This window comes from Muntiacus reevesi, chromosome 17, assembly GCF_963930625.1.
Source record: "Muntiacus reevesi chromosome 17, mMunRee1.1, whole genome shotgun sequence".
NCBI lineage: Eukaryota > Metazoa > Chordata > Mammalia > Artiodactyla > Cervidae > Muntiacus > Muntiacus reevesi.
Window position 1 is genome coordinate 19035658 of NC_089265.1, and position 14987 is coordinate 19050644.

The 14987-nt window shown below is 38.5% G+C and overlaps 1 protein-coding gene across 4 annotated transcripts in view; it reads left to right on the top strand.

Annotated features, from left to right (window-relative positions):
• Positions 1-8604: 8604 nt before the first annotated feature.
• Positions 8605-14987, top strand: part of ELAVL2 (ELAV like RNA binding protein 2) — a 79558-nt gene continuing 73175 nt past the window's right edge. For 2 of the 4 annotated variants that reach the window (XM_065907839.1, XM_065907838.1), the window contains exons 1-2: positions 8605-8676; positions 11427-11670. In XM_065907839.1, the coding sequence (XP_065763911.1) occupies positions 8605-8676; positions 11427-11670 (316 nt within the window). Of the gene's footprint in view, positions 8677-11426; positions 11671-14987 lie in introns of those variants that run through there. The other 2 variants (XM_065907840.1, XM_065907841.1) reach the window with 2 other exon arrangements.

Here is a 14987-nt window from a genome sequence, read left to right on the forward strand (position 1 = left end):
ATTAATAATGCCCACTGAGGTTGGAATGATTCATCACTAGATGGTAGTGTATTCTAGCCTGTAACCAAGATTAAACTAACCCCTGGCTTAACCTTGACTACTGTGGAGATATGTATGTGTGTGTGTGTGTGTGTGTGTGTGTGTGTATATATATGTATATGACCCTGTTGAAGAATGTAGATTTTAAAGATTAATTACATATCAGAGAAATGTAAGTTATTCATATCACAGAAATGTAAGTTATTCTCATTATTTTCATCTATCATCTACTTTGTTTTACCTTTTGCCGTGAACTTTTGAGGTTTTTTTTTTGAACTCTGAGCCTTAGGGGCTGTCATAGGTTATAAATCAGTTGCTGACATACTATATTGTTGAGAGTTGCATCTTTTGAATGATTATGGTTTTTATAAATTTTTCATTTGCTATTAAATGTTTCACTTGCAGACTTCTTTAAAGACTCCATAGATAAAGTGAATAACTCTTGATTTAATATTTTTAAACTCAAATTTTCAAATACTGGGTTTCTTTAAGGAGATCTGCTCCCAAAGTAAGACACTTTCTATAGAAACTTATCCTTTTCTTAATCATCATCTATTCTTAGTGGCCAGAAAGATGAATTGATTTGAATGTGAGTAGTTAGAATCTAAAGCAGTTTCTTGATAATGGATTTAAATAGTTTGTTGTTGTTCGGTCGCAAAGCCGCGTCCCACTGTTTGCGACTCCATGGACTGCAGCATGCCAGGCTTCCCTGTCCCTCACCATCTCCCGGAGTTTACTCAGACTCCTGTCCATTGAATTGGTGATGCCATCCAGCCATCTCGTCGTCTTTTTACTGATGTAATTAAACTAACACATTGACGACATGCTTCCTGCTGGTTTGTCCACTCCTCCCCTGGTATCACCCTGGTTGGAATCGCTGTCATCCTGCATCTTGGTTACTGCATTTGTTTCTTGGTTGGTCTTTTTGTTTCCAAAGTTGTTGAGCTCTCCCACACAAGCATATCCAGTTTATTTTCACAGTAGCCGCCTTTTGTGCTCAAAACCTTTTCTATGGTTCACTTTCTTGTGGCGGCCTTTGATGAAGTTGAGGATGTACTGCTCCAAAGTATGTTACTTTGGCATATTAAATATCTTAAGCTGAAGGAGTTTGAGAAAATAGCAGAAGTAGAAAGGCCATTCTAACCTCCTCCCTCTCCTTTCTTCTCTGAAATAGGTAGTAAAATTCCCATGTGGAAGGAACCCTCCCTGTAACAAGAGGAAGGAAGACATTCTTAACATCAGTACGTGGACTTGGGGCCTGGAAATCTGAACAAGCATACTTTGTTCAGTTCAGTCCAGTCACTCATTTGTGTCCGACTCTTTGCGACCCCATGAATCGCAGCACGCTTGGCCTCCCTGTCCATCACAAACTCCCGGAGTTTACTTAAACTCATGCCCATCGAGTCGGTGATGCCATCCAGCCATCTCAGCCTCTGTCGTCCCCTTCTCTTCTTGCCCCCAATCCCTCCCAGCATAAGGGTCTTTTCCAGTGAGTCAACTCTTCGCATGAGGTGGCCAAAGTACTGGAGTTTCAGCTTCAGCATCAGTCCTTCCAGTTAACACCCAGGACTGGTCTCCTTTAGGATGAACTGGTTGGATCTCCTTGCAGCCCAAGGGACTCTCAAGAGTCTTCTCCAACACCACAGTTCCAAAGCATCGATTCTTTGGTGCTCGGCTTTCCTCACAGTCCAACTCTCACATCCATACATGACCACTGGAAAAACCATAGCCTTGACCGGACAGACCTTTGTTGGCAAAGTAATGTCTCTGCTTTTTAATATGCTGTCTAGGTTGGTCATAACTTTCCTTCCAAGGAGTAAGTGTTTTTTTAATTTCATGGCTGCAATCACCATCTGCAGTGATTTTGGAGCCCCAAAAAATAAAGTCTGACAGTGTTTCCACTGTTTCCCCATGTATTTCCCATGAAGTTGTGGGACTGGATGCCCTGATTTTAGTTTTCTGAATGTTGAGCTATAAGCCAGCTTTTTCAGTCTCCTCTTTCACTTTCATCAAGAGGCTTTTTAGTTCCTCTTCACTTTCTGCCATAAGGGTGGTGTCATCTGCATATCTGCGCTTATTGATATTTCTCCCAGCAATCTTGATTCCAGCTTGTGCTTCATCCAGCCCAGAGTTTCTCATGATGCACTCTGCATATAAGTTAAATAAGCAGGGTGACAATATACAGCCTTGACGTACTCCTTTCCTATTTGGAACCAGTCTGTTGTTCCATGTCCAATTCTAACTGTTGCTTCCTGACCTGCATACAGGTTTCTCAAGAGGCAGGTCAGATGGTCTGGTATGCCTATATCTTTCAGAATTTTCCACAGTTTATTATGATCCACACAGTCAAAGGCTTATCTTCCTACTTTGGGCTTCCCTGGTAGCTTAGCTGGTAAAGAAGCTGCCTGCAGTGTCGGAGACCCCAGTTTAATGACTGGGTCAGGAAGTCCCCCTGGAGAAGGGATAAGCTACCCACTCCAGTGTTCTTGGTCTTCCCTGGTGGCTCAGCCGGTAAAGAATCTGCCTGCAGTGCGGAGACCTGGGTTCAATACCTGGATCGGGAAGATCCGCTGGAGGAGAGCACGGCGACCCACTCTAGTGTTCTCGCCTGGAGAATCTCCATGGACAGAGAGGAGCCTGGCAGGTCCCAGTCCATGGGGTCGCAAAGAGTCGGACGCGACTGAGCGACTAAGCACAGCACATCTTCCTAATTTCATCCTTAACACTCACTACCCCCAACCCAAACCACCTTTTCTAGCCAATTCTTTACACATCTATTGTTTCTTTATCTAAGAGGGATATAAACTTCTTGCTCAAATTACTTCTCTCTTGTGAAGGCTCCCATGTACATGTATAAATAAATTCAATAAAATTTGTACGCTCTTCTCCTATTAATTTGTCAGTCTGATTTGCAGAGCCAGCCAGCACCCTAAGAGTATTGAAGGAAACGTCTTCCTCCTCTACACCTCGAAGATCCTGTATGTCTGGCTTTCCACCTTTTAGACTCATCTCTCTCTAGCCCCCTTCTGGCTTCACCCTGGCTGGTCTCTGCCTGGTTTGTCTTCTAGATATCCCCATGGGGATGTATATTATTTGCTTATAAATCTGTAACAAACTAACTATGAACTTGGTGCTTAAAACAACCTGTTTTATTAGCTTGCAGTTCTGAAGGGCAGAATCCTGTGATGTGGGTCTCTTGGGCTACCATCAGGGTATTGGCAGGGCTGCATTCCATCTGGAGATGCTGGGGGGAATCTTTCCCCTTGCCTTTTTCAGCTTCTGGAGGCTGCCCACATTCCTAAGTTGATGGCTCCCTTCCATCTTCAAAGCCCGTGACTGTGGGTTGAGTCTTTTTCGGGTTGTATCACTCTGACACCAGCTCTCCAGCCTCCGTTTTCCATTCACGTGGACTCTTCTGATTACCCGGGGCCCAACTGAAAATCCAGGGTAATTTTCCCATCTCAAGGCCATCTGATGAGCAGCCTTAGTTCCGTCTGTATCTTAATTCCCTGTCATGTAGCATAGTCACATATTTCAGAGTTGAGGATGTGGGCATCTAAGGTGAGCTGATATTCTGCCCACCACAGGGGTGCTTACGTCTCTTTGAAATCTTGCCTGAAAGCTCGCCTTCTCACTGAGACCTCCTGTTTAATACTGGAAACTATCCATCCTTCATCTCCACATTCTCAGCCCTCTTACTCAGCTCTACATTTTCTTTTATTCCAAAGCACACTTACTTCCAGCTAATACACAGTTTTATACATGTGTATACCTCCTATTGCAGATGTACACTCCAGGATATTTTTTCATTGCTGTCTCTGAAGCATGTAGGACAGTCCTTAGTTTGTGGGAGTTGTGAACTGATGTTTGTTGAATGAATGGGTGAATGAACAGAGGGTAAACCTTAAGCAAATCTTTTTCACAGGATCTTTGCTTTCGTGTTGCTCAGCATGGAAGCCTGATACGGACCTAGAATGAAGGGAAGGACTTGGGACCGACCCCTAAACTCATACTTTACTCTCTCACCTCAAAGCTTTTAATTCTGCCAGCTCTACAACTACAAAACCTCAGAAATCAGAAAGACTGGCGTCAGAAGGACTCTGTAGGGGCCATAAAGGGCCAAGAGACAGAGAAATGTTCGCATTCGCTGCCAAAGAACATTCTCCCTGTGAGTCCTGCAGCTGTCTGGGGCAGTGTCTCTGGCAGCTCTTGGACCCTTGTTGGCCCCAAGGCCAAAAATCTGAGCTCAACAAGGCTGAAGAATCCATGGAGCTGGAGGCAGCTAAAATGGTATGGGAGTGGGGCGGGGAGTTGACAGGGATTCCAAGATTGAGGATATCCCATGAAGTTTAAAGCTGCAAACCTTTATTCCTTTAGGAACCACACAGCAAAGTGAAGAGGTTTAAAGAAAACAAAGAAATGGCTTATTCTGGTAGCCAACACCTCAGAAGTTGAGTTTGAGTGCTTGGTTGACCCTTCTATTGTTTTAATTCAGCAAAGCTGAAATGTATCCTGAAAATGCTATTTTAGTGATTTGAATGGGAAAGATAAAACATTCTGTAGGTAGGCTAGAGACAGATGACCCACCTTGCTGCTTACCCAGCTCTCGTTTTTAAACTCTCGTTATTCACTTCGCTGATTATTTCGAGAGCTTTAGCTCCTTGCCTTGAGTTCCTCAAAGGAACATGCCTTTTGGCCATGGCTGCTGTCTTTTTTCGTAGTGGGTTCTGCTCTTAAACGTCAAGAGATACTGCTTCCTTGCTCCTTGTGACTTGATCTTTAGAGAGGTTTGGTGTCGTCTGAGGAAAGGCTTTGCATTATACTAATGCTGCCCTGGTTCTGTGTTAGCTGAGGTATTGAGAACCCTCTAGTTGTAAACGAGTATCCAAGGTCACTCCATCCCAGCCAGACCTTTTGAGTATGAGATACTTGTCCTTGCCCCTAGCTATGATTCTTTTTAGAGATCTTACCTTTTATGTTTGTTTGTTATGTTTCTCTGTCAATTAAAAAACCCTTTGAGATCTGTAACTTAATCCCGATGTATTTCTTAAGTACTTTTGAGTTAAAATTTAATTTTTTTTCACATCTACCTGTACTTCTGTTTTTTTTTTTTTTTTTTTAAGTTAGACCCAGGTTCCAGATACCACAGCTTGATGACGCTGTTGCCCAGAGGCTTGGAGCACATTTATACCATGTTTTTGGATTTGTCTTGGTTTTTGGCTTTCTTGTAGTGGTCAGGTAGCCATAGCAGGTTCGTGAAATGACAGTATACAACTGATCACTCAAAAGATAGTTTCCTTTGTTGTGCCATTTAACAAGAATTTAGATTTCAATGGGTGAGGATGGCTGATGGAGTGAGCCAAAAAAATGAAAATATGCTTTCATAATTATCTGTGGTTTGAAATACCTGAAGTGAGATAGAAAAACAAGCTACCAAGTTTGCATACTGTTTAGAGAGGCGATTGCCCCTTCATGCTCGAGTTTTTGTTTTTTTTCCTAAAGGAACTGCTCTTGACCTTAAGTATAATCTTGATTGCTTAGTATGTACAAATTCCAAAGCTGGATATGGAATAGGTGTGACTTGGGGGCCTTCCTGGCAGATGGAACCGTACAGGCAAAGCCAGAAGAATGTATGGTCTTCGGTGTACCGTGACTGCATGAAGGACCAGGAGCAGTTCATATTTTTAGATGCTTGACTAAGTAGCCTGCTGAAAGCAGTTGTCAAGGATCTCGGATGTCTATATGCTCTTAATATTAGCAGTTTGCACTTTATTTGCTAGGCAGCGGAGAACTCTTGGGAGGTTAGGAAAGTCTGTTGAAAGTAGTGTAATGTGTGAGTTAGGATCATGAGGGAAGTTTTGGGAGGCTGTAGTTTGGTGGTCCAGATAAGAAATGAGGGCCCAGATCAGGATGGTGTATGTCTCAGTGGACTGGCTGGTGCACATAGATGGTCCTCACGAGAATTGTGCAGTAGCCTTTTCTGTGTCTTTAAGCCACACAGATCTGATCCGGAATCAAGTGGGTTCTAGGTCTCGGAAACCGTTTTTCCTGTAGCAGACGGTGTACTTAATGAGAATTCTCAGACTTTCTTCATTAGCCGCCTGTCTTGTTTGGTGGCTTTCTGAAGGAAGTTTGAAAATAGGAAAAAAGCTAATTAGTTTTCAGAATTTTTTATTGGGAAGTTTGGAAAATAAGGACTTTGCTTTTTTTCTTCATATAACCAGGAAACTGTTATTCCCAGCTGTGAGCAAACAGTAGCATTGGTTTCCCCAAATCCATTATTGTAAGAAACTTAAGATATTAAAGTATACAGAGGGCCATTTAAGTAAAAACAAGGAGGGGCGGGAATTCCGTTTAAAAAATCTTTTTGGAAATTTGGAAGTAAACTATGAGTGAAAACATAAAGGCCACTTCTTCCGCTGCCCTCCTCCCCGCCCTTTAAAATCCATGTTCCCACCAAGTTGACACCTCATCATTATCTCTCAGAACCAGGGAAAGTTTAGAATAGTCTAGATCGATCTATGCTCAAGTGCCTTTTCATAAATGATTTCATGAAGAATGACGGGAGAAAAAGTAGCCTTAGTTGGCACAATTGATGTCTAAATTAAGAGGGGAACATACATTGAAACACTTTCTTTAAGCTTTAAAATTAATGGTTCTATGTTGCTGGAATATGGCCTTTTATTTTGCTTCCAAAGAGTTTCAGAGCCAGTAGGATCTATAAATAGTGCCCAGCCTGGTTGTCTCTGCTAGACTGAGTAGAGCAGAATTGCCTGTCCTTAAGTGAAGGGGAAGTAGCTTTACATTTTTAGTAACTGAATTGTTGGCCAGCATAAAGGTAAGGGCCATGTGAGCAACTTATTTATAACTTCCTATAAAGGTATGTGTCTGCCTCAAGCAGAGAAACTGTCTGGGGTGCTTGAAATGTAAAAGTGCAGTAGAATCATTTTCCATACACAGCTTTCCTAGCTAGTTGGTGCAATAAAGTGATTGTTCGCCTCCCTGGGGCTTTCAGAAAGAGGGGTGTCAATAGATTAGCTCATTAGTGTCCGCTTCCTGTGGAATGGAAGGGATGAGGCCATTAAATTTGAATCTATGGTTTTCTGTAGTGATGAATGTTTAGATATTAACTCCTCAGGGTATCGAGGACATACATTTAAGCTTGATTTAACCTGTTGGGTGTGGTCCTCCTAACTGTTCTACCCATGTAGTCTAACCACAATTAGATTCTTACCAAAATATTGATACATCATGGCTATGAAAGCATCTTATTTTTTCACAGGTTCAGTTCAACTATAAGTAGTGCCTTTTCTTTTTGTAAAATAAAGAACATACAATCAGACCGAATTCCCTGGTATCAGTGGGAGAAGGGAAGAAGAGTAAAACATTTTTATGGCATCCCATAAAGACTATGCTAAACCCTTTAGGTAGATGCCAGAAAATGGAATCCATTGTCACATGTTATAAATTTCATCACATATGCATCAAGAGTGAATCATGTACAGACAGGTTTAACTCTAAGGATGAAATTTTTATAATCATAAATATACAAGTAAAAGACATTTTCAGCCCTCCTTTGTTGCTTATTTATTTTCATAGACCCGAGTTTTTCTGAATATTATGTTGACCATTTAAAGTAGCTGCATATATGGCTAAAATGTAAACTTTGGTTTCTTTGCCAATTTTGTGACTCTGTTTAGTATTGGAGCAGGTTGTATTAAGTGGTAAATGGCCCATTAACCATACTGGAGTCCTCATAGCAGCACTCATTTCAAATTGTGCTGGCTTTACAATTTACATATTAAAAAACATTCACTTGATTTCATTCAGGGACAAAGCTGACATCCTATATAGACATTACTACAAGCAATCCTGTTTATTGGTCCAGTTATTTCAGTTGAAAGATGCTGGTTTACTGCATCTTAGTATATGTGAACAATTCTCAGCAAAACTCTTAGAGATCCTTTGGCTGTAGTGGCAGAATAACCTCACAGGATTTCAATTCACTTTTAATTTTAAGCTCCAGAATTAAGGATCATTTATAGTATAATGTAACAGTGTGGGCAAATATAGCTTTTCTTAATGCCCTTCTGATATTTGGGGGAAAGAATGTTTTTATGCAAGGCATTCACTAATGAATTACATGACTGCCTTTTCTCACTATAAATATAATTTCATTCACATTTCCTCCCTTCTCCCACATCCTTAAGAGATAGGACAGCATGCAGTGTTTTGCTTCATTTTATTATGGAAAAAAATTTTTTTTAAGTTGTGGTTTAAGGTAGTTCTTTAGGATAGATGCCAAGGTAACTAGTTAATACTGTTTTAAAATCAGGCTCTTAATTAAAAATGCTTAATTTGTGCAAGAAAACTACATGTTAAAATGAATTTGGAAAGATTAGATTGGAATTGCCTCAAATTCAATTAAGCCACACTGCATGGACGTGCTGGGAATATCAATACAATCACTGTAAATTTTGTACAAACTGATTTGTTGCATTATCTTGCTCATCTAACATACGGTACTTTTTGTGTCCATATTGCAGACGGCAACTCCAAACTAACATGGCAGTCAGACTGTGTGATGTGGCTTCTCTGCTTAGAAGTGGTTCGTGGGCAGCAGAGCCTTGGACCGGGGTCTGTGGGATTTTTCTTAAATTCTGTAGGCTACTTTTTTTTAGCATGTTGCAGGAGTGCTGAGGCCATACCAAACACTTGAACTTTTCATTTGGCATACTAATTATCCTTATATTTAACCTATTGTGGTATGGCCATCATTAGGATGTAAAGCACATTGCAATTTTAGTGGTATATGTAGCATCAGAACCTGCTTTTGTATGTAACTTTTATTATCTTAATTAGGATTTAGTGCAGCCTCAAAAGAGTGACAAGCTTTTTTAAAAACAAAAAACAAAAGTTTTGGTATGGTCTGAATACTAAGTTACCGTAATTTTTTTCATTCTGTTTACTATGTATTTTTTTGGTTACTAAATTTTGAAGTTATTTACAATTCCTGATGCTTAAAAAAATGTCAAAATTGTAAATCTGGCTGAAAATTATTTGCCCAGTAACTGTTGAAAGAGTTTGCATTCTGTGAACAGTTGTGTTGAGCCTATCAATGGAATATGCATTATTTGTAAAATATAGCACATTAGTATCATTTTATTCTGAGCAGATGGTCCTATAGCTGAGAGATGCTGTAATTTTCAGCGCACACAGCCTACTGCAGCTGTTCACTTGAATGTTGGCTTAGGAGCTCATTCTTGCCACCTGAACATGGAAATAAATGTGCAATTAAGTGAGGAGTGTTTGTTGTCCTTGCTAAATCCTGCTAATTTCAGTCAGTGAACACTTTATATTTCAAATGCCATCCCAGTGAGCTTTAGTCCGAACCTCGTATTTGGGTCTCATGTAGTCTCCACGTATACCCTAAGTTTTTGATTAGTGATTTGTTTCAATTGGCCTTGGCCACTCTCATCTTGCAGATCATTGTTTTCCTGACTGCTGGACAAAGGTTAATCTCACGTGCATTTTCCTGTGGAAAGAGTGACCCTGGGCTAATATTCTATAAACTGGAACGGTTATGCTTTATTAGCAAATCTGAAACCTCCTGTTGCAGTTTCAGATAAATTGGTTAATTATAATAAAATGCATATCTTGAATTGCTTCCGGTTTTTTTTCCAATACAGATTTCCAAAGGTTTTATTTCTCTTCACCTCTGAAAATGCATACTTAAGAGAGGTATTTTGTAGCTTGCAGAGTAAACAACCCATTTCTTTTGAAAAGGAAATGAAGTTTTGGAAGGGGTTATAGCTGGTTTGCTATTTCATAGATAGGCTGGATTTTTGTCTCCTGTTTTTCACCCTGACAGCACGGCTCTTGTCCAGTCTGACCAGTCTCAATCTGCCCTGTGCTGCCACCTTTTATAAACGTCTCTTGGCAGTAGAGTTCTTCCTGTTTGCTTATCCATGGTTGTGCTGTTTTATTTTTCTTAGGCAATATGCTTTTTAAAAGACATTTTCCCCCTCCCTTCTTGTAATAGCCTTTTCCTCTACTTTGCTTTTTTTTTTTTTTTAATTTTTAAAATTTTACCTCAAATTCTTTGCCTTTTGTATGTTAAACTTTCCCTAAAACTAGCATCCTGTCAATTCAGGATTGTCAGTTTTGTAGTTCTTTGTGGAGCTGAAAGATGGATGGAATATGAAGGATAATCCTTTCAACCATGCTTGGATTTTTGGATTCCCCCACAATATTGGGTTCTAAAGTAGAGAGTTTTTGGAAGATAGTTTTAGAGAATTTGGGGCTGTGGTTTGTAACTCGTTCAAAGAGCATAGAATTGGTTTTTAGGAAACTAGATCTAAATTTGCTTAGTAAGTGATTTTAAAAGTAGCCTGAAAAGTTTGAGGCCATTTTCCCCAACTCTACTGTTTATTCTGTATTTGGAGTTTATAGATACCTTATCACTTGCAATTTCAACAGGTTTAGGTGCTCAAATGAAAATTCCTTGGGCTGGTCTGTTTGCAAAAATTGACATATTTGCATTGTTGTTTTGGTGAACTGGGTAGGTTTTTTTTGTTTTGTTTTTTTCCTTTAAAGTCAGAGTCAAGGCAGAATGTCACTTGGAATTGTTTGGGGATTTTATTTTGATGCTGTAGATCAACTACCTTGTTGGTGATCTTCAGCTGTCAAGGTTGACAAGAATGGCTTGTTAGATTCACAGGGTCCACTAAGTACTCAGTTTATTCCCCAAGTTATCCTGCAAACCCTAACATAAGACATTTCCTATTTTCTTATTTCTTAGAGGTATAAGATACTGTCAATTAAAAAGATTTTCAATATGTAACCAAAACAGTACATGTTGACAAATTTCTAATTTTTCAAAGTACTCTTGCTCCTTGATTTTAATTAATGGATGTCTGTCAGTTTTAGAATAAACTCCTAGGCTAACTAAATATCTCTGCAAAGTTAGGGTTCTTTTTTTTTTTTCTTTTGTTTCTGGTAGCATGTTAAACACTTATTTTCTGGTATTTTTAGTCAGAATTTAATTCTGTGCCCTAAATTCTGTGCTACTAAATTTCCTCAACTCTGTGGACACAGCAGGTGAGTAAGGATTGTGAATAGATCCAGAATGGGGTTCTAGAGAATGTTAAAGATGTAAATTGTGCTTTCGTGCATGTATGGAATATGTATGTGAAAAATACAGCTGTGATCTTAAGTTGAATAGCTTAATGTGAAGTAAAAGTTAGCATAGGTGTTGTACTTTTTGAAGCTTTGTTGTAATTTCAGCAGGACGACTTGTGTTTAGTGACAAGTGTTTAAATTTTTGGATGGAATCTAATAGTTTGTGAAATATGAATTCTGACATTTCTTATTTTCTCTGTTTTTAGCAGGTAATTGCTGCCATGGAAACACAACTGTCTAATGGGCCAACTTGCAATAACACAGCCAATGGTCCAACCACCATAAACAACAACTGCTCGTCACCAGTTGACTCTGGGAACACAGAGGACAGCAAGACCAACTTAATAGTCAACTATCTTCCTCAGAACATGACACAGGAGGAACTTAAGAGTCTTTTCGGGAGCATCGGAGAGATCGAGTCCTGTAAACTTGTGAGAGACAAAATAACAGGTATGCAGTTTTAGATAAGGTTCCTCACATGTAAATGATTATGTTTCAAGGTGTGAGACTATAAGTTTGCTGCCTATAAATCATTCAGTGCTAGAATTTTACACATCTAGATTTTCTCTCTCTGTTATTTAGCTACATCAGCAGTATGAACCTTTAAGTTTTGGAGAGTTTTAAGCTTTCCTTTCAAAGCATAAAGTATTTTTTATGAGCAGTATATATTTAACTGGACTTTTATATAATCTGAACTATACAATAACATCTTTGAAATTGTTTCAAAGTTGTACGTGTATTCGGAGCAGCAAGCATCATGTTAACCTTTAGTTTTGAGCTTGCATTAGTTTTGAGCTTGCATGGTTTAACATTTCAACAATGAAATGAGGGGAGAAATTGTGTTTAGCAGAGGAAAATGACCTTAAAATGTCCTTTTCCTTAAGTCCCTGTAGTTTTGCTTATATATGACCAAGTAAATGGTAATACTGACATTGTCAGTGTATAAATATTTGTATAGATACAATTTGAGTATGGCAATATCTTAGCTTCTGTCTGTTAACAAGAAAGGAAAAAGTGGTATCTGAGTGCTCCTCTTAAAAGATAAGAATGAGAGGATGAGTAATTTGGCTTTTAATAATGGCACATTTTGAATATTAGGTAGTGGAAAATCTCTTTAGTATTTTGGAGGATTTCACTAAACTTTTAGAATAAAGCAAAACCTGAGTAAGTGTTCTTGGCCATAGAAGGGTTGATACAGGAGTTGTTTGCAGACACTGAAAATGGATGAAGTGTGGACAGTCTCTGTAGCTTTTTCATGTTATTGTTAAATATGAGTAGTGCATATCAAATAGTTTATCACCAGAATATTAAACTAAATATTTGAAGTAAGTAAGCAGTTTGAGAAGTTGGACCAAGAATTTGAACTTTGACTGATCATGTGACCTTGGACAAGTCAGCTGTTGGCTTCAGCTTCGGGTTTCCTTGGTAAAATGAATCAGAAGGCAGAGGAAGGGGTCCCTAGCTAATTTCTGGAGTCAACTGTGGCTTTTTATGGGATAATACCTTTAACTGTTCTTTTATCGAGAGAAAAGGGCTTATTGTCTCCAAAGTGACTTGGAGCTCTTAACCTGGGCTTGGCCTTGTGGTCGTATTTACTCGAGATGCAGATTGAGGTTCACAGAAAGAATTTATTCATTAAAATCAAGTGAAAACTACGTAAGACTTGTTTATCATCAATCCATAATTATATTTTAACTAATTATGTTACTTAGATGTTCACCATGATAATCAGGAAGGTTTGTTTTTTGTTTTTGAATATTAGTAAAAAAAAATGGATAATATTTTTCCATTCTCCCCCCCTCCAAATTAGTGTGAGCAGTATACATAAAATTTGTTTAAAAAAAAAAAAAGTTGTTGAAAAGTTGGGAAAGATAGAGAACAAAGACTTTTTATTAGCATGTGTCTGTCCTGATACTGAATTTTATGTTTTTAGCAAAACAGCATCTTTTTATGTGTGCATTTTGTAGCCTCTTTGACATAAATGTGATAAATGGTGTTAGGGTTTTGATATAAATGATGAGGGTTCTGGTTTGACTGCTTAGTTATCTTATTTAAAAATGATGCTTGAATTAGTTGTAAAGGTCACATTTTTTGTTACGATAGATGAAAGCAGTAAACAAATCATACATCCAGTCATTCAGTCATGCATTGAATTAAGCATTTTCCCACAGGAAACATCTCACAGATCTTCATCTCTTACCTCTGGTCAGTCTTGAATTATCTTACTCTCTGTTAACCTTTACTAGAGCTGTTATGTGGCAAATTGGATAAATTTGATTTCTTTGTCTTCATTCCCTTAGCTTCTCTGGCTTTACGTGGAGGATGGTGGTAATAGAACCAGAGTGCATGGGTAATACGGAGTAGTACATGGTTAGATACTTGGGTGCTGCCAAAGCGTGTTAATATTTGTTGTTCATTTCTTTCACTCCCCCACTCCTTGGTCTTTTCATGGACAGCAGGATAATGAAGGTTTCCATCCTAGTAAAATTTCTGTTTAAAATCTCTCATAAGCAAACCAAGTACTCAAGAAAATGAATAGTAAGCACCAAACATTGAAAGTTGTTTTTACTAAACTTAGTTCCATGAGATTTAGTCATAAATACTCCTCAAAACAAGTGTTCCACTAACAGACAAGTTCGAGAAAAACTCCACTCCACAGTTTACCACTTAAGAACCATACTGCAGATCATTAACATATTAAAAACTATGTTAAAATCCTGCAGTAAAGAAATCAGTTTGATTTATAGTTCCGCCCATCTTATTTAATCATATGAACTCTGGGGAGGGGGTGCTCTCTCCACGACCCTAGATTTCCATTGAACGTGTTACTTTGGAAGTCATTTGCTAACTAGTTATCAGACAATCTGTAATTCTGCCATAAAACCTGTTCACATCAATAAAATATGAACATGTTTCATGAGGTGAACATCCATGATAATGAACTATAAATTAAAAGGTTGAGTAGACATGTTAGAATACTAAGGACCTCATCTATTAACCCTGTTTTGATTTGGACCACTAACATCTTATTCTTGGTATGGGTTAAATAAGCGTTCAGAAGGTTCTGACTCCTTTAGCGTCAAACAGTTACCTTAGATTTTTTTTGTTGTTGTGTTACTCTGAGTTTCTTAGTAAATACTGTATTGAACAAAGTAGTCTAGTACATAGATTTCTGAAACTGGGTTTAGAATTGTTACACTTGGCAAAGTGGGCATATTTTCTGAAGAAGCTACTTATTAACATATCTCTGAAAGGTTTTGAAAGAATCTGTGGGGATTTGAACCCCACTCTGGTATTTAGCATTAGTCGTCCTGAGCAGTTTTTCAGTATATGCTTTATACAGTCGGGGCAGAGTTTTTCAGTCACCCTAATTATCCTCTTAGTCTTATTTCCTGGGGGAGCTAGTGGGCCAGCTCCTGCTATCTGATTTTGTAGGAGCATTTAATTGATTGTGTTATAAGAAAACTGGGATCACTCTGTGTGAAGAAAATTTAAATTCTGCCCCCCCTCCCACTTTTCACTTTTATTAAGTCTTTATTTAAATAATGCTAAAATTAGGAAACTATATCTTAAGTACAAAATACCTAGTTAGGAAAGTATGTGCCTCTTTCCTAAGTCCTAAAAGTATACAATTTTTAGGTTGTGTCAGTGTTTGCAAATTAATCCACTATTTTGATACGAAGATTAGGGAACTACATCACAAAACATCTTCAGTTTCAAATACAGTAATCTTCTCACTAGTCGAAATTCTATTTATCATTTTGTTT